Source organism: Bufo bufo, chromosome 3 (assembly GCF_905171765.1).
Source record: "Bufo bufo chromosome 3, aBufBuf1.1, whole genome shotgun sequence".
In the NCBI taxonomy this organism is placed as follows: Eukaryota; Metazoa; Chordata; class Amphibia; order Anura; family Bufonidae; genus Bufo; species Bufo bufo.
This window is the reverse complement of record NC_053391.1, coordinates 355,934,793-355,953,501: the sequence shown is the minus strand read 5'-3', so window position 1 is coordinate 355,953,501 and position 18,709 is coordinate 355,934,793. Positions and strand designations below refer to the sequence as shown.

Sequence of the window (18,709 nt, the reverse complement as noted above, 5' to 3'; positions counted from 1 at the left end):
GTTAGGCCACGTCCCCTCCCACTCCTGAGCTAACGGGGATTAAAAAAATGAAGGTAAAAATCAACTTCTGTCAGCTGCAGGGGTGGGAGGGAGGGTGACTTTCTCCCTGCAGCTCACACTCACTTAGGCTACACTACACTTAGGCTCCATTCAGACGTCCGTAGTGCATTGCGGATCCGCAATACACTGTCACAAGGGTATCAAGAGCCACGTCTGACTCCGTTATACCCGGGGTCAGGAGGTCGCAGCGGGTGGCTGCGCGCTCTATATCTAAAGATCACGTTGTTTCTTAGTGATTGTTTTCTGTGTTTGCCTTGCTATCCTTTTTGTCTCAATCAGGGATCCGTAGCTTCTCCTCCTCAGCTGTTTCTTGTCTGCCACTCCAAACCTCCTTATATTCTCCCCTCACACTTCTCTAGTTGCCAGTTATAGAGCTTCCTGCCTGGACATCTATACTGACCCACTGGAGTTGTGAATCCTGGTTGTCGTTCCTGAGTGCTACCCTCCGGATCCCTGTTGGGCTTCTTGTTGTCTCCTGTTGTCGCCCACCTGGGATTATATGTTGAGTTTGTATTGTCTGTCCTTCCCTTGGTGTTTTCCTTTAGAGCTAGTGGTGCGGACTAGTGTTCCCACCGCCCTGTTCACTATCTAGGGCTCAGCTTAGGGAAAGCCAGGGCTTTAGGCACGTGATCGGTGTACGGGTGAGGAACCCGTCTAGGGACGTCAGGGCAGCCAGGTGCCAGCCGCTAGGTGAGTCAGGGGTCACCACCTTCCCTCTCACTTGGGCAGGGCCTTCCTTGTTCCCTCCCTCTGCGTCACGTATGTGATAGTCACGCCGACCGTGATATTATAACTGGCCTTTACTTTTTGAGAAAAAATAAAATAAAATAAAAACAAATTTTGTTGTTTTTTTTTCTCTACTTAGAATCCAATATGGATCCTATTGCTGCCTTGGCAAAACAGCTTCAAGGCCTGTCTTTGGAGGTGGCAGGATTGAAGTCGTCTGTCCTCCAACAACAGCAGCAAATGCAGCAGACCGCACCCCCAGCGGTTGCTATGGGTAACCACGTAGTTACAGAACCCAAGGTTGTTCTTCCTGACAGATTTTCTGGTGGAAGGGACAAATTTGCGACGTTCCGTGAGGCCTGCAAATTATACTTTAAGTTGCGCCCTTACTCCTCAGGTAATGAAGAACAGCGGGTAGGGATTGTCATTTCCCTGCTTCAGGGGGACCCACAATCCTGGGCGTTCTCGTTACCCCCTGGTTCCCAGGCTCTCCGGTCAGTGGAGGGATTTTTTGGGGCTTTGGGTCTCATATATGATGACCCTGACCGAGTCGCCCTGGCTGAGTCGAAGTTACGGAGACTCCTACAGGGAGATCGGTCAGCAGAGGAATATTGCTCAGAGTTCCGTAGGTGGGCTACGGATACTCAGTGGAACGACCCGGCTCTCAGGAGTCAGTTCTGCTCTGGGTTATCTGGAAGGGTTAAGGATGCACTGGCGCTGTATGAGACCCCCCTTTCCCTTGATGCTGTTATGTCCCTCTCTATCAGAATAGATAGGCGTCTTAGGGAGAGATCGAAAATTCCTGAGCAATTGGTTACCTCTCCCAAACAACAATTAGTCTGTACTGACTTAGATGAGCCTATGCAGCTAGGCGTAACTTCTCGTCAGGTCCGTCCTCCTGAGGTTCGCCGCAGGGGGGGGGCTTGTTTTTTCTGTGGGGGGAAGGGTCATTTCATTAATGTCTGTCCCTCTTTTCTCAAAAACAAAAGACCGTCGGAAAACTACTAACCCCAGGCTGTGCGGAGGATGTCAGCCGGGGGGTATACGTTTCCTCCATACGAACATCTCAATTTGTGTTACCAGCGGTTATTGTTTTTGGTGTTAAGACGGAGTCTATTTCTTTTTTTCTAGACAGTGGAGCAGGGGTAAATTTGATAGATGCCCATTTTGCCCGCACTATGGGTTTGTCTCTCTGCACGCTGCAGAGACCTATTCCCGTATTCGCTATAGATTCGGCTCCTCTGTCTCAGAGAAACCTCACCCACATTGTTCATAATTTACACCTTCGGGTAGGGGACCACCATAATGAGTGTCTTTCATGTTACGTTCTGGAGGGCCTTCCCTCTCCTGTGGTATTGGGTCTCCCCTGGTTGGTAGCGCACAATCCAGTGGTGGATTGGCAGGCCAGGGAGATATTGGAGTGGAGTGAGCATTGCAGAGAGAATTGCTTAAATAACAATTGCTTAATCGCCTCCATAGCTTCCCTACCTACATTTATTTCGGACTTTGAGGACGTTTTTTCTGAAAAGGGTTGTCAGAAGCTACCACCTCATCGTCCTTATGATTGCCCGGTTAACCTGATTCCCGGTGCAAAATTACCCAAGTCCAGGTTGTATAATCTTTCGGGTCCCGAGAGACAAGCCATGAAAGATTATATCTCCGAGAGTCTGGCTAAGGGACACATCAGACCCTCTTCTTCACCCGTGGCTGCAGGGTTTTTCTTTGTTAAAAAGAAAGATGGGGGCCTGCGTCCTTGCCTAGATTTCCGTGAGCTAAACCAGATAACCATCCGAGACCCATACCCTCTTCCTCTCATTCCTGACCTTTTTAATCAGATTGCGGGTGCTAGGTGGTTCTCCAAACTTGATCTTAGGGGGGCCTACAATCTGATTCGTATCAGGGAAGGGGATGAGTGGAAGACAGCTTTTAACACCCCTGAGGGGCATTATGAAAATCTAGTTATGCCTTTCGGTCTGACCAATGCCCCCGCTGTCTTCCAACATTTCGTTAATGATATTTTTAGTCATCTCATCGGCAGGTTTGTAGTCATATACCTAGATGATATCTTAATTTATTCGGCTGATCTGAAAACACATGAGGTGCATGTCAGGCAAGTACTGCAGGTCCTACGGACGAATAAATTATATGCGAAAATTGAAAAATGTTTCTTCGCCGTTCAGGAAATACAGTTCCTGGGATATCTATTATCTGCTTCAGGTTTCCGTATGGATCCTGGGAAGGTCCAGGCAATTTTAGATTGGGATCTTCCTGAGAACCTTAAAGCCCTACAACGGTTTTTGGGTTTCGCAAATTTCTATAGAAAGTTCATTAAAAATTATTCAGTGATCGTTAAACCCCTTACCAACATGACTAGGAAGGGGACTGATTTTTCCAAATGGTCTGACGCCGCTAAAAATGCATTTTCCTCTCTAAAAGAGAGGTTTACCTCGGCACCTGTTCTAATTCAACCTGATGTCTCCCAGCCTTTTATTGTTGAGGTAGATGCGTCAGAGGTGGGAGTGGGGGCTGTATTGTCTCAGGGTCCGTCTCCTGGCAAATGGCGCCCTTGCGCTTTCTTTTCCAAAAAATTATCTTCTGCAGAGAAGAACTATGATGTTGGAAATAGGGAACTGTTGGCGATTAAACTGGCGCTTGAAGAGTGGCGTCACTTCTTAGAGGGAGCAATCCACCCCGTCACGGTGATTACGGATCACAAAAACCTTCTGTACCTAGAATCGGCTAAGCGTCTCACCCCTAGACAAGCTAGGTGGTCGCTATTCTTTACCAGATTTAACTTTGTAATCACCTATCGTCCTGGGGCAAAAAATACCAAGGCAGACGCGTTATCTCGTAGTAATTTTGGTAGTAGTAGACAGGTTTAGCAAAATGGTACACTTTATTGCGCTACCCGCACTTCCTAATGCTAAAACTCTTGCTCAGGTGTTTATCAGTGAAATCGTGAAGCTTCACGGGGTCCCTTCCGATGTGGTTTCGGATCGGGGAACCCAGTTTATTTCTAAGTTTTGGAAAGCTTTTTGTTCCCGTTTGGGAGTACACTTGTCCTTTTCCTCAGCTTTCCATCCTCAGTCGAATGGACAGACTGAGCGTACCAACCAAAACCTAGAAACATATTTAAGGTGTTTTGTGTCTGAAAACCAAGAGTTGTGGTCATCATATTTACCGTTAGCTGAGTTTGCCATAAATAATCATTATCAGGAGTCCACTGGCAAGTCACCATTCCTTGGTGCATACGGTTTTCATCCCCAATTTTGTACTTTCAAAGAGGGGGGGTCTTCTGGGGTTCCCGAAGAGGAAAGGTTTTCTTCATCTCTTTCATCGGTATGGCAGAAGGTGCAAGTTAACTTGAAAAAGATGAGTGGTAAATATAAATGCATGGCCGATAAGAAACGGTCGCCAGGTCCGGACCTAGGAGTGAATGACTATGTGTGGTTGTCTACTAGGAATATTAAGTTGAAGGTTCCCTCTTGGAAACTGGGCCCTAGGTTCATTGGTCCTTATAAAATAGTAGCCGTTATTAACCCTGTGGCTTTTCGCCTGGAGCTACCTCAGACTTTTAAGATCCATAACGTCTTCCATAAATCGTTACTCAAGAAGTATGTTCCACCTCTAGAACCATCACCACTGCCACCTCCTCCTGTTATTGTGGATGGTAATCTGGAGTTTTAAATAGCCAGAATTGTTGATTCTCGTCGGGTCCGCCGCTCTCTTCAGTATCTGGTGCATTGGAGGGGTTACGGTCCCGAGGAAAGAATGTGGGTTCCAGCGTCAGAGGTAAACGCCAACCGGTTAATTCAGGCTTTCCATACCTCTCATCCGGAGAGACCTGGTCCTGAGTGTCCTGAGGCCCCTCGTGAAAGGGGGGGTACTGTCACGAGGGTATCAAGAGCCACGTCTGACTCAGTTATACCCGGGGTCAGGAGGTCGCAGCGGGTGGCTGCGCGCTCTATATCTAAAGATCACGTTGTTTCTTAGTGATTGTTTTCTGTGTTTGCCTTGCTATCCTTTTTGTCTCAATCAGGAATCCGTAGCTTCTCCTCCTCAGCTGTTTCTTGTCTGCCACTCCCAACCTCCTTATATTCTCCCCTCACACTTCTCTAGTTGCCAGTTATAGAGCTTCCTGCCTGGACATCTATACTGACCCACTGGAGTTGTGAATCCTGGTTGTCGTTCCAGAGTGCTACCCTCCGGATCCCTGTTGGGCTTCTTGTTGTCTCCTGTTGTCGCCCACCTGGGATTATATGTTGAGTTTGTATTGTCTGTCCTTCCCTTGGTGTTTTCCTTTAGAGCTAGTGGTGCGGACTAGTGTTCCCACCGCCCTGTTCACTATCTAGGGCTCAGCTTAGGGAAAGCCAGGGCTTTAGGCACGTGATCGGCGTACGGGTGAGGAACCCGTCTAGGGACGTCAGGGCAGCCAGGTGCCAGCCGCTAGGTGAGTCAGGGGTCACCACCTTCCCTCTCACTTGGGCAGGGCCTTCCTTGTTCCCTCCCTCTGCGTCACGTATGTGATAGTCACGCCGACCGTGATATACACCCAGCCGGCACCCCAATAGAAATTCCTATTCTTGTCCGCAATTGCGAACAAGAATAGGACATGCTCTATTTTTTTCCAGAGCTGCAGACCGGAAGATTGGGACCGCGCTCCGAAAATGCGGATGTGGACAGCACACTGTGTGCTGTCCGCATCTCTTCCAGCCCTATAGAGAATTAATGGGTCCACACCTGTTCCGCATAATTGAGGAATGGATGCGGACCCATTCTACGGAAGTGTGAATGAACCCTTAGAGTGAGCTGTTTAAAAGGATACGCCCCCGATCCTGTTAGGCCACGCCTCCTACCACTCCTCAGCCAATTGAGATTGAAAAATTGAAGTTAAAAATCTACTTCTAGGTCCTGCTAAGCCACGCCCATATCTGGTTAGGCCACGACCCCTCCACTCCTTAGCCGACAGGGGTTTACAAAATGAAGGTAAAAATCTACTTCTGTCAGCTGCAGAGGTGGGAGGGAGGGTGACTTTCTCCCTGCAGATCACACTCAGACAGTACAGTGCTGCTGACCAATATGTTGATACGGCCCATGCTGGCTGCGTAAGGCCTCTTTTACACGGGCGTTGCGGAAAAATGTGCGGGTGCGTTGCGGGAACACCCGCGATTTTTCCGCGCGAGTGCAAAACATTGTAATGCGTTTTGCACTCGCGTGAGAAAAATCGCGCGTGTTTGGTACCCAAACCCGAACTTCTTCACAGAAGTTTGGGCTTGGGATCGGTGTTCTGTAAATAGTATTATTTTCCCTTATAACATGGTTATAAGGGAAAATAATAGCATTCTGAATACAGAATGCATAGTAAAACAGCGCTGGAGGGGTTAAAAAAAAATAAAAAATCATTTAACTCACCTTAATCCACTTGCTCGCGATGCCCGGCATCTCCGTCTGTCTCTTTTACTGTATAGGACCTGTGGTGAGCATTAACTATAGTTTAAGGACCTGGGATGATGTCACTCTGGTCATCACATGGTACGTCACATGATCTTTTACCATGGTGATTAAGGTGAGTTAAATGATTTTTTTTTTTTTTTAACCCCTCCAGCGCTGTTTTATTATGCATTCTGTATTCAGAATGCTATTATTTTCCCTTATAACCATGTTATAAGGGAAAATAATAAGGTTCGGGTCTCCATCCCGATCGTCTCCTAGCAACCGTGCGTGAAAATCGCACCGCATCCGCACTTGCTTGCGGATGCTTGCGATTTTCACGCAACCCCATTCATTTCTATGGGGCCTGCGTTACGTGAAAAACGCACAAAGAGGAGCATGCTGCGATTTTCACGCAACGCAAAAGTGATGCGTGAGAAATCACCGCTCGTGTGCACAGCCCTATAGAAATGAATGGGTCGGTATTCAGTGCGGGTGCAATGCGTTCACCTCCCGCATCGCATCCGCGAGGAATACTCGCTCGTGTGAAAGGGGCCTAATTCTATGGGCAGATGCATGCGCTCTGAATACCTAATAGATAATGACCATCTTTACTGTGGTTTCTGAGTTCCTTTTTCTGTAATCCCATATCTCGCGCAAGTACGGATGGGTGGTGCATGCGCGCACCATGTTTCCTGACGCCGAACTAGATATTGTGGCTATCCAGCAACTGGTGAGACTTGCCTATGAACTACAAAGAAATTGTTAATTGTTTTTATTATGCACGATTGATTTATTTTGTACACCTAATAATTCACTAATGGGGATCATGCCACTTTATGGACTTTATGCACCAGATAGTTTTTAAAACAAAGGATGACTTTTTGCAATCATACCACAAATTGAAGAGACACTGTATAATCATGCATCTTTTGGAAATATGAACTGTAATCATGTTTTATTTGAATTTTTTTCTAAATTCATGCAATTATGTTACACGTGATTGACACTAGTATTTATATATCCTGTATGGCACATGTTATCACAGCTTGACAAATGATTGGTCTATTTATCTCATATCTATCTACAGTATCTATCTATTTATCTACAGTATCTATCTATCTCATATCTATCTATCTACAGTATCTATCTACAGTATCTATCTATCTACAGTATCTATCTAACGTCTATGTATCTATCATCTCTGCCTACAGACTATGAGCTGCATTCTTGGCTATAACATGTTAAAAACAATCTTCTACACAAAATAACAAGCTCTCATCTGAGTACACCCCTAATATCCTGCACCTCCTCTAGTCCATCCCATGGTTTCCTTTTTTCCCTGTGGAATCTTTTCATTTTTTTAAGGGCATCGTCTGTCTAGCTCTCTTATCACACAGGCTCTGGTACTGCAAACCTCATATGGCTCTATCAGGAAAGACTTGCCCTACTGCTGGATACAGGGACTTTCCTTGGCAAGAGAATGTGCTGAACTACTTAGCATCTCATAGGTAGAGGTCCTACTCTGACTATAAGGTAGGTTGTATATTAACTTACAGTATATGAAACAGATGAATTTGGTTTTAGACACAGCATGGTAGAGAAATCTATATACATTTAGAGAAGAAGCTAAGTGTGGAGTATCTTAAGAGGACAGTTCAAAAAGGAGTTTATGTTTCAAATTTGACCATTTGAGTATTAAAACTCTACATGTAAGTTAAAATTTGTGTTTTGTATCTTTTTTTTATTACAAATTACCTCACAAAAATGCAATTTTATTGTATAATCCCCATCCGAACATCATCTGTGGAACATCTTCTGAACATCACATTATCAGGGCCAGGTTTTCACTCCACTCATGATTATTATTTTTATTATCATTAATAATAATATTTTCCCAATAAAGCAACATTTTATGTAGAACTGTATGTTCACGTGATTGTTCAACAAATACACAGCTATATGTTACACCAACCCATATGCCTCCATATTCAAACAGGTGAGAACTCAATAAGGATGTTCCTGGGGGAAAAAATTTGATTCACTTTTTTTAGGATAACAATAGCTACACATTCCAGCAACCAGATGTTTCTGCAATTGGACTGTCTACTGAGGTACTCATTGAAACTAGGTTGCTTATTGCATGCCCCTTATATGTCCCTGTTCTATGTTTTCACAGAAAAAATTTGACATATAGAGGCGTTATTAATTTTACCAATTTTTCAAACTAAACAAGAAACATCCGTAATACCTTCCCCCTTTGATGTCACCTGTTGTTCCATTTTTATATAAACATAGACAAGACATGTCTGATATGTACAGCAGATATCCACATAGTATTGTTGGGGAAATGGTCCGCTATGCAGTTGTGTACCTGTAGGGTGGAAGGTCATATGCCCCTGGTGCTGGGTATAAGTGAGAATGCTACACTTGGGCAGGGTATCTAGGTACATGGTTACAGCAGTTAATTGAATGTTTGCCCAAGTGAAGAGTAGCATATCTACCACTCTGCTGCTATGAGGCAGAAAAATATGGGGAAATAAAAGAACACAGGCTATGACTCAATTAATCAGCTTGCTGCACATTTCCTTTTGATGGTCCTATCTCGAAATATTTCTGTTCTGAGATTAGCCATATATGTAAGTCTTAGATAAATTGCCCTGGATAATATTGCTACATTCCTTACAAAAATATATTTGTTCTATGTTAGCATATCTATAGTGGGCTCTAACCTTCTGAAAGTGTTAGGTACAACCAAACCCAAGGCAGGACAGGAACAGAGGTTTCACATGATGATTGCTAAAATGTGGAAATAATTATTATTTTCAGGAATGTGGTGATGAGTTTCACAAAATGCAAAATATTCATGTAAACATAAGTTTAAAGGAATTAGCTCCCATTGGAAGATTTTTGGGCACTTAACACCGAGATTGCAGGTTAAGGACCCATGTACACGGCCATTAAAGGTTTATTCCCATCTCAGACAATGAGGGCATATCGTTAGGATATGCCCCCATTGTCTGATAGGTGCGGGCAGTGCAGTTTCTAGGTAAAATTTCTCTCAGGGTGAGTGTCAAAAAAACTGCTCGATGAAATTATATCGGAAGAGTACTTGCAACCGTCTCACCATATATATATATTTTTTTTTTTTATGCCCAACACAAGATTTATTGAGAGCAAAAGAAAATCATAAATTACTGCTTAAACTGCTAAAAGTCGCAGGCAGAGTGGTACAGGAGAACTGCAGTATAAAGGAAGGCAATACCCTTAGAAGAGTAGTCATGAAATATAATCATCAATAATGTGCAAAACCCAAAAACTGTCATGTTAGCATTTAATAACTAACTAAAACCCAATCACAGCAGGTCTCAACTAGCACACTCAAGTAAATGTACAAAAACCAAGTAACATATAAAACCAGATTCAAAGCATAGATGGCAAGGCGGATTACTGTATACTGTACATAAAATGTATGGAGGTTACACCATGCCGGACAATATAACCTCTGTGCCATGCTGTACAATAAACCGTATAACCCCTACACAGTGCAGAGGAATACTGTATATTATGTGGCACAGTGTAGCGGTATACTGTATATTGTGGGGCACAGTGTATGCTATATGTGTATAACATAAACATACTCCACATGAAAACTTACAATTACTTGGCTTGGCCCTTGGGGATCTCGGATATCACTTCAACACTTTGGCTGGGGGGCTTGGCGGAGCTGATGTTGTGTTTTATTCTAATAAGAAATATTTCATAATAAGTATTTGGAGAAAGGGCAAGGGGATAGCAGAGCAGAGAGAGGCTGGTGCTGCTACTAGGGGGTCATACCATGGGGGAGTAATAAAGCCCACCATAATGCCCCCCCAGTAGAAATAATTCTCCTTATAATGTGCAAAACATACCCCCTTGTAATGCCCCCAGTTGAGCTAATGTTCCCATAATGTGCCAATATAAAATACCCCTTCTTAGTGCCCCCGTAGATGACCCCATAGTGCTCCTCTCCCCCTTCCCCATAGTACCCACTATGATGTGTCCCAGTATAAAATGCCCCTATACAGAGCCCTCTATATAAAATACCCCTTCTTTTTAGCCTCAGTAGATGCCCCTATAGTGCCTCCCAATAATGTGCCAGTAAGATGTGCCCCTATAGATGCCCCCTAATCATGTGCCAGTAAGATGTGCCCCCAATCATGTGCCAGTAATAAGAGCCCCCATAGATGCCCCCCAATCATGTGCCAGTAATAAGAGCCCCCCCACCATCATGTGCCAGTAGCCCCCTTATGTGCCAGTCGCCCCCCCTCTCATGTGCCAGTCGCCCCCCCTATCAAGTGCCAGTAGCCCCCCTTATGTGCCAGTCACCCCCCCCTTATGTGCCAGTCGCCCCCCTATCATGTGCCAGTATCCCCCTATCAAGTGCCAGTAGCGCCCTTATGTGCCAGAAGCCCCCCTTATGTGCCAGCAATCCCCCTTATGTGCCAGTAGCCCCCTTATGTGCCAGTAGCCACCCTTATGTGTCAGTAGTCCCCCTTATGTTCCAGAAGCCCCCCTTATGTTCCAGCAGCCCCCCTTATGTGCCAGTAGTCCCCCTTATGTGCCAGTAGCCGCCCTATCATGTGCCAGTAGTTCCCCTTATGTGCCAGTAGCTCCCCTTATGTACCAGTAGTCCCCCTATCATGTGCCAGTAGCCCCCCTTATGTGCCAGTAGCCCCCCTTATGTGCCAGTAGTCCCCCTTATGTGCCAGTAGTCCCCCTTATGTCTGTGCCAGTAGCCACCTTATGTGCCAGTATTGTAATTTGTACATATATATAAAAAAATATTTTTATACTTACCTCCTCCAGGATGCAATGCAGGCCTCTTCCGGCCTGTGTCCCTCGCTGGCTCAGGCGGCGCGATGACGTCATCGTGCCGCCTGCATCGGCCTCTGATAGGCTGCTGGCCTAGTGCTGGCAGCCTGTCAGAGGAACAGGGAGGGGACACACCTCTCCCTCCCCTGCCGGCTGCCGCAGCACAGACATTTGTATCGCCGTCCTGAGGACGGCGATACAGATGACCATAGAGATGAGTGAGCGCTTCCACAATGGAAGCGCAGCGCTCATCTCCTGCTGTGCCATGCCGGCGCCCCCCTTCTGACAGCGCCCCGGGTGGCCACCTGGCCTGCCCGGTCCAAGAAACGGCCCTGGGTGCGGGTCCCACCTCTGGAACCCACACCTATATCGAGAAGGGATCCCTGAAAGTTGTGGAGGGCGCACTGCACATGCACAGCCAATTTCTATGGGGCCACCGAAAATAGCCGAGGGATGGCTCAGCTATTTCTGTCAGCCCCATAGAAATGAACGAGAGCGGTGGCTGCACAAGCGCGGTGCGCTCCCGTTCACTTCTATGGGGAGAGTGCTTGGCGGTGGCCACCTCCTTCCCCGCTCTGTTCTCGATGTAGGTGCGGGTCCCAGAGGTGGGACCTGCACCTATAAGACAAGGGGGGCATATCCTAGCGATATGCCCCCATTGTCTCAGATGGGAATGCCCCTTCAAGTGTTTTGCGCTCCACAAATCGCGCATATTTATCTTAGTTATTTGTCCTCAACCCGTTTGGTCCCTTTCTGGTTACTGTTGATCAATGTGTATGTAAGATAATTATATGGCACTTACTAACAAAGCCTTTGTTGATGTTTTGTGTCATTTGCAATATTTCATAAGCCATGTCCACTTTTTGGGCAAATCTCCTGTGCTGTCCAGATAGAGGTCCTGTTTATAAGATGTCCACTGCTGGAGGGTCATGTGACCAGACACATTACTCAGCCTTTGCCATTCATACACACTGCACCTGCACAAAACTCTCAACACTGCAAGTACAGATGTCAGGTGCAGTCTGTTTGAATGGAGAAGTGATTTGCCTGGTCACATAACCCTACATCAGTAGGCATTTTATGGACAGGACCTCCATGTGGACGGTACAAAAGATTTATTCAACAAGGGGCACACCTTATGAAATACATAAAAGGAAGCAGAGCATCAACATATAGTCATCTTACAAACACATTGACCAACAGTAACCAGAAAGTAAGGGGTATTGTTATCACAAACATTTATGGCATAGCCACGAGATCAGCCATAAATGTCTGATAAATACGGAGTTCCCACCTCTGTAAACAGTGCTTATCTCTAGAACTGGTTTCACCTCCAAACTCTGGTTGGCTGGATGTAGGAGCTGCAGGTGGTTGGGGCTACAGAAACAGTTGAGCTCACTGTACTATGCTCTTTACATAACTCCCATTCACTTCCATGGGAGTTATAGAAACAGTGTAGCACAGTGGGGTCTGCTGTTTTCGTAAACCTGGCCACCTCTCACAACCTGCATTGGGAGGCCAGTGGGGCAAGGTGAGGCAGGACAGTGTTGGGGAACCCACTTCTAGAGATAGATACAGGTTCGAGTGGTATGACCTGCATCTATCAAACGTTAATGACATATCCTACAGATAGGCACAATTTTATAATCTTGTGCAACCCCTTTTTTATCATTAAGGCTACATTCACACTAGCATTTTTGCCTGATCTGGCAGGGATCAACTCATTTCTTGGGTGATCTGCGGCACCTTTAGGGTACTTTCACACTTGTGTTTTTCTTATCCGGCATAGAGTTCTGTCCTAGGGGGTCTATACCGGAAAAGAACTGATCAGTTTTATTCCCATGCATTCTGAATGGAGAGCATTCCATTCAGGATGCATCAGGATGTCTTCAGTTCAGTCTTTTTGACTGATCAGGCAAAAGATAAAACCGCAGCAATGCTACGGTTTTATCTCCGGCCCAAAAAAACTGAAGACTTGCCTGAATGCCGTTTTTTTCCATAGGAATGTATTAGTGCCGGATCCGGCATTCAAAATACCGGAATGCGCAGACCGAAAAAAGGTGAAAAAAAAAATGCTGGATCCGTTTTTCTGGATGACACCGGAAAGACGGATCCGGCATTTCAATGCATTTTTCAGACTGATCAGGATCCTGATCAGTCTTACAAATTCCATCAGTTGGCATACGTCTTGCCGGACCCGGCAGGCAGTTCCGGCGACGGAACTGCTTGCCGGATCACTCTGCCGCAAGTGTGAAAGTAGCCTTAGATGGGCAGCACATTCAATCAGCCCGATCATCAGGCTGTATAAACTCAGTTTAAGTTATCAATGCCTGATAATCAGAAATATTTAACCTTGTCTGTACTGGATTCAATCATAGTATTTGTCAATGATAAAATATTGCTTTAGGCCACTTTACATAAAAGTATGAATCATAAATTAGAAAACACTAATAATTCTGTCTATTCTACAGGAAAAGGGCTCATGCACAATGGGAGACTGGGAATTTCTTGAAAAGTTGCTGGACCAGGTGCAAGAACACTCCACTAGCTTTGGAAAAGTCTGGCTAATATTACTGTTTATCTTCCGCATCTTGATTCTCGGTCTTGCAGGGGAATCGGTTTGGGGAGACGAACAATCAGATTTTGTCTGCAATACAGACCAACCTGGGTGTCCAAATGTCTGTTACGACAAAGCCTTTCCAATCTCCCATGTACGATTCTGGGTGCTTCAGTTTCTGTTCGTTAGCACCCCTACATTATTTTATCTGGGCCATGTGATCTATCTATCTAGAAAAGAGGAGAAGCTCAAGCAAAAAGAGGAGGAGCTAAGAACTAGAAGCGTCAAAGATCATCAAGTAGATGAAGCCATAGCAGTCATAGAAAAGAAAAGACTACAAATCTGCATTCAAGAAGATGGCCGAATCAAAATCAGGGGGGCTCTGATGTGTACGTATGTTACAAGCGTCATTTTCAAAAGTATTTTTGAAGCTGGCTTCCTGCTTGGTCAGTGGTACCTTTATGGCTTTGTCATGCCTGCTGTATATGTATGTGAAAGAAAACCATGTCCTCACAAAGTGGATTGTTTCGTGTCTAGACCCATGGAGAAAACTATTTTCATTATGTTTATGTTAGTAGTGTCACTTATATCTCTTCTACTCAACCTTTTAGAACTTATACATCTGGTCTTCAAGAACATGGTTCACACCTGGAGGAAATATTCTCCTTACAATTCTACCCCTAGATACCCCAAAGAAGAAGATATTTACCCTGATAAGTGCCCTGAGACTGCTACTGCTCCTTTCAATGACAAATCTTACATGTACCTTCCAATGAGTGAAAACATATCCTACCCAGCATACAAAATACAAAATGAGGACAACTGGGCTAACTTCAATACAGAAAAACAGATAGCAATGCACGTTGGAAACCAAGCAAATCTAGAAAATTATTCAAGTCATTTCACCCCTGTACCTTCTAGTTCCCATGCTGTAGTAGAGAAGCAACCAAGCAGAGCCAGTAGCTCGGCCTCGAAGAAACAATATGTTTAGGAAAATTGTCAGCACTGCTTCCAATATTTTGTTCCCAGACCATTTTTGTCAGTACTGTCTTCTAGGGCTATGCAATTACCCATGCAAAGTGAATAATAAGTAAAATAGTTTAGAAAATAGACTATTAAAATGAATGTGAAGGAAGTCAATGATGACAACATAGTTTAGTACATCATGGCCTGAGTATGATTATGAAGTGGTCAAGCTCATTTTGACTCTTGGTGACCAGATAGCTAGAAGGTTCTGTCTGGTTAATTTCCCATTATGACCTTCAATGGGAGTTAGAGTGTGATGTGAAGGCTTGTACAACTATATACTTTTTACTAACTATTTTGCACAGATTTTGATGGTATTCAGAATACGCAGTAATGCTGAAAATATTATACCTTTCTGAAACAATAACTATGCAAAATGTTATATAGGCATGGGCTGACCATTCATGCATTAAGCTACTGCCCATGGTCCTCCAATGCAAATTGTTAAAGCAGTTTTCCAGAACCCACAAAAAAATTGCTGAAGGTAAGTCAATACCATAGCTAGACCAGCACTGCTGCAATGACTTGTGTGACTACGCAAGGTGACCGTTGAGGACAGTGATTTGCTGCAGTGTTGACATTGAGTAATTTGTGATGCTATCACTGCTGTGCTGCAACTGTAGGCCATCAGGATCATCAGAGCGGTGGGATTGGAATGGCACGGGATTGAGCCAGTCAGGTTTTTATTTTAGAACATTCCTACAAATATTTAGAGGATTGCAGAAAACCCAACTGTATCTTGGCAGTATGGTATGATGTGCAAAGCCTTTAATGCCTCAGGGCCCAGTCTGCTACCATTGCAATATACATATCTTCATTTTCTTTCTTTTCAGAATATTGTTTTCAGGGCTTGCTGAAGCAGTTTGAAGAATCATACAGTTACTCAATGGATATCACCTCTTGTGAAGCACTTGTTTTCTAAATGTGTCATTGCAATTTTTTTCCAGGGAAAAATAGGCGTAAAGAAATTGGTAGCATACCCAAATGGCACATTTCATGTCTACGTTCTTCTAGTTTTGTATAAAAAAAAAATAAAGTAATAAAAAACTGATAAATTGTAATGATTGTATATTTTATTGACATACAATATTTGCTGAATTTAGGTTACCACTTTTATGTGTTTTGGGCAGTGGTGACAGGAACAAAATTTCACCATTTGGGATGACCTGTTTTATAGGTGATTTGAAATCTGCGCATGCATTGCTCACATATGGGTACAACTAGAAATGTAGTGGCACGTACACAGTCTGCGCTTGCGCTGCTCAGGTAGAGAGGTTATTAGGCTTGTTGCTCCTAAATAGTATGTAACACTTTCCTTTACAGAGCACACAGTTTAAAGGGAGCCCTGTTTGCTTCTGTGTGTTGCCTTCAAAATCACTTTCAAAGTAAGCATACGACCATGTAGGATCGATGATCCAAAAGATAACCATACATTTCTGGTGAAAATCCGTTTTTCTGATCCTAAGATATGTGTCTTTTTATTTTTATTAAAATAAGTGTTTCAGTGCACCATGGGCAGAGCCACTTCTTTCTGTGCACCTGGCTTCCCCTGCATCATTGCTCTGAAATCTGAGGGACAATCAATCAAACAAGAGGGGGGCTGGGAGGTATTATGTCAGAGCGGTGGTGCACCAAGCAAAGCAGTTCTGCCTGTATTTGCATAAAAATAAAAAATATAAGTATTTTTCAGGATTAGGGGACCAGATTTTTATGAGAAAGGTATGGTGATGTTTTATGGCACCTACCCTACATGGAGGTATGTTTACCAGTTTTGAAGGTGAAACCAAATTTTAATGTTTCTCAAATATTGAATGTAACCCTGGATATCTTTCAAAGTTGAATGTGGAGAAAAATCACTGAATAAAGTGGCCTAAATGGGAGGAAATGCTCAACCCCAAACACTGTAGCGTGTTTATAACCGGGGGAGCAATTCATCCGCAAGTGATCCGTTGCTAGCGGCAATCCCCAGCAAAAATTAATACAATGGAGGATGCCGGCAGTGGACCACATGCACCACAAAAACATCCTACACAAGATGAAATAATGTGTGGATGAAAATCTAAAAATACATAAATCACTGAAGAAAGGTGCACCACAATAATATGCGACTGACCATACTGGCTAGACCCTCACGCTGATGTTAAAAGCTGAGACTTGTCTTCCAGTCAGAAACATATCGGACCCCTGCGCACCCCGTCAAGGTATTTCAGTGTGGCGTGGGTCCTGCCGCTAAACTACCTATCGTGTGTGAACACAGCCTAATAGGTGCTAAGGACCGACTCACAGCCAAGCTCCTACATACCTCCATAGTAAGATCCCTAATACAATGGGATTAGGTATCTTACTATGGATGTATGTAGGAGCTTGGCTGGGTCGGTCCTTCACCTTTCAGACTGTGTTCACACATGATAGGTAGTTTAGCGGCAGGACCCACGCAACACTGAGATACCTTGACGGGGTGCGCAGGGCTCCGATATGTTCCTGACTGGAAGACATTGGCTAAAGTCTCAGCTTTTAACATTAGCGTGAGGGTCTAGCCAGTATGGTCAGTCGCATATTATTGTGGTGCACCTTTCTTCAGTGATTTATAAAGTTGAATGTGGCTCAAAAATTACAAAAGTTTAGTGACTTTTGGAATAATATATAGCAATGTTGGACGGGATCCTTCGGCCTACCAGAGGAGATTATCTTGAGGACCATCCTCCTCCTATACATGTCCATAATCTTTGTTACGATTGTGTACACCAGAAAGTCAAAAAGGTTTAAGTTATATGTGAATCATCAGATAAGAAATACACTCAGGTGACAAGTGGTTGGCTGAAAAGTCTGTTCGAAATGGGCTGGTTGTCTGTTAGATTAAGGGATCCCCTAGTACCCTGATGCTATATTAATTGTTTATTTAGTCACTGAAAGGTTTGTTACATAGAGACAACCCCTGTCCATATGCCATGTTGCAAATTTTAGGAAAAAGGCAGGATTTCTACAGCAGACAATTGGGTAAAGGTTAACGTCAAAATTGTAGGTTGTATCTCTTCAATAAACCATCATAATATGAAGGCTTTATAGAGAATCCTTAAAGGGAACCTGTCACCGGGATTTGGGGTATAGAGCTGAGGACATGGGCTGCTAGATGGCCGCTAGCACATCCGCAATACCCAGTCCCCATAGCTCTGTGTGCTTTTATTGTGTATAAAAAACGATTTGATACAGATGCAAATTAAGCTAAGATGAGTCAGTGCTTGAAAATATCTGGTCACACAAGTAAGATATGACTCTTTTATGTTAATTTTCATATGTATCAAATCGTTTTTTTTACACAATAAAAGCACACAGAGCTATGGGGACTGGGTATTGCGGATGTGCTAGCGGCCATCTAGCAGCCCATGTCCTCAGCTCTATGCACAAAATCCCGGTGACAGGTTCCCTTTAAAGAAAAGGTGTAATAAAGGGGGCCGTGTTTCCTTAATTAGTGCCAATAGGTCTGAAGACTTAGCACAGGATCAGTATTGTTCCATGAGGTTTAAGTTGGATATGATCTCAGTACAGTGGCATTTTTGCTTTGTGCTGATGACATGAGTAATCTGACTTAGACTGATTGCTAGGGTGATCCAATATGACATCTCCATTAAAAACATTGTAATTGTTACAAAGTATTGTACATTCACAGCATGACTCATGAACATGTGCTGGTGACAATGGAGGACATTGGACAGCAATCATGCCTTGTTACTCCCATCCCATGCTGCATTACTAATACATTTTTCATAAATGTCATCTATTTGCATGTTTACAGAATTGCATCCAATATTCCATAACTTTACTAATAAACCCATGGGAGCAAACACATATGTATCTTCCCTATTAGAAAGAATTAATTTACTATAAACTATTCAGAAGTTTAATATGTTTAAGACAAGTTGCAACTCATTACTAAATAAAAGTCCTCTGTTGACCTGATAGCATGAGTGGAAAACTTTTCCCATTCCCCATTCGGGTGGCAGCACTGCAGCCAGTTAACCTTGTTTTTTCACCTGACCATACTCTATTTTACTTGGC

General features: G+C 44.0%; 1 protein-coding gene across 1 annotated transcript; it reads left to right on the top strand.

Moving 5' to 3' along the window:
* The first annotated feature begins 7,592 nt into the window (after positions 1-7,592).
* LOC120995368 (gap junction alpha-4 protein-like) lies at positions 7,593-15,529 on the top strand. The gene is made up of 2 exons (XM_040424516.1): positions 7,593-7,752; positions 13,542-15,529. Exon 2 carries the CDS (start codon positions 13,560-13,562, stop codon positions 14,616-14,618), a length of 1,059 nt encoding a protein of 352 aa, XP_040280450.1. The 5' UTR covers positions 7,593-7,752; positions 13,542-13,559; the 3' UTR covers positions 14,619-15,529.
* The last annotated feature ends 3,180 nt before the right edge of the window (positions 15,530-18,709 follow it).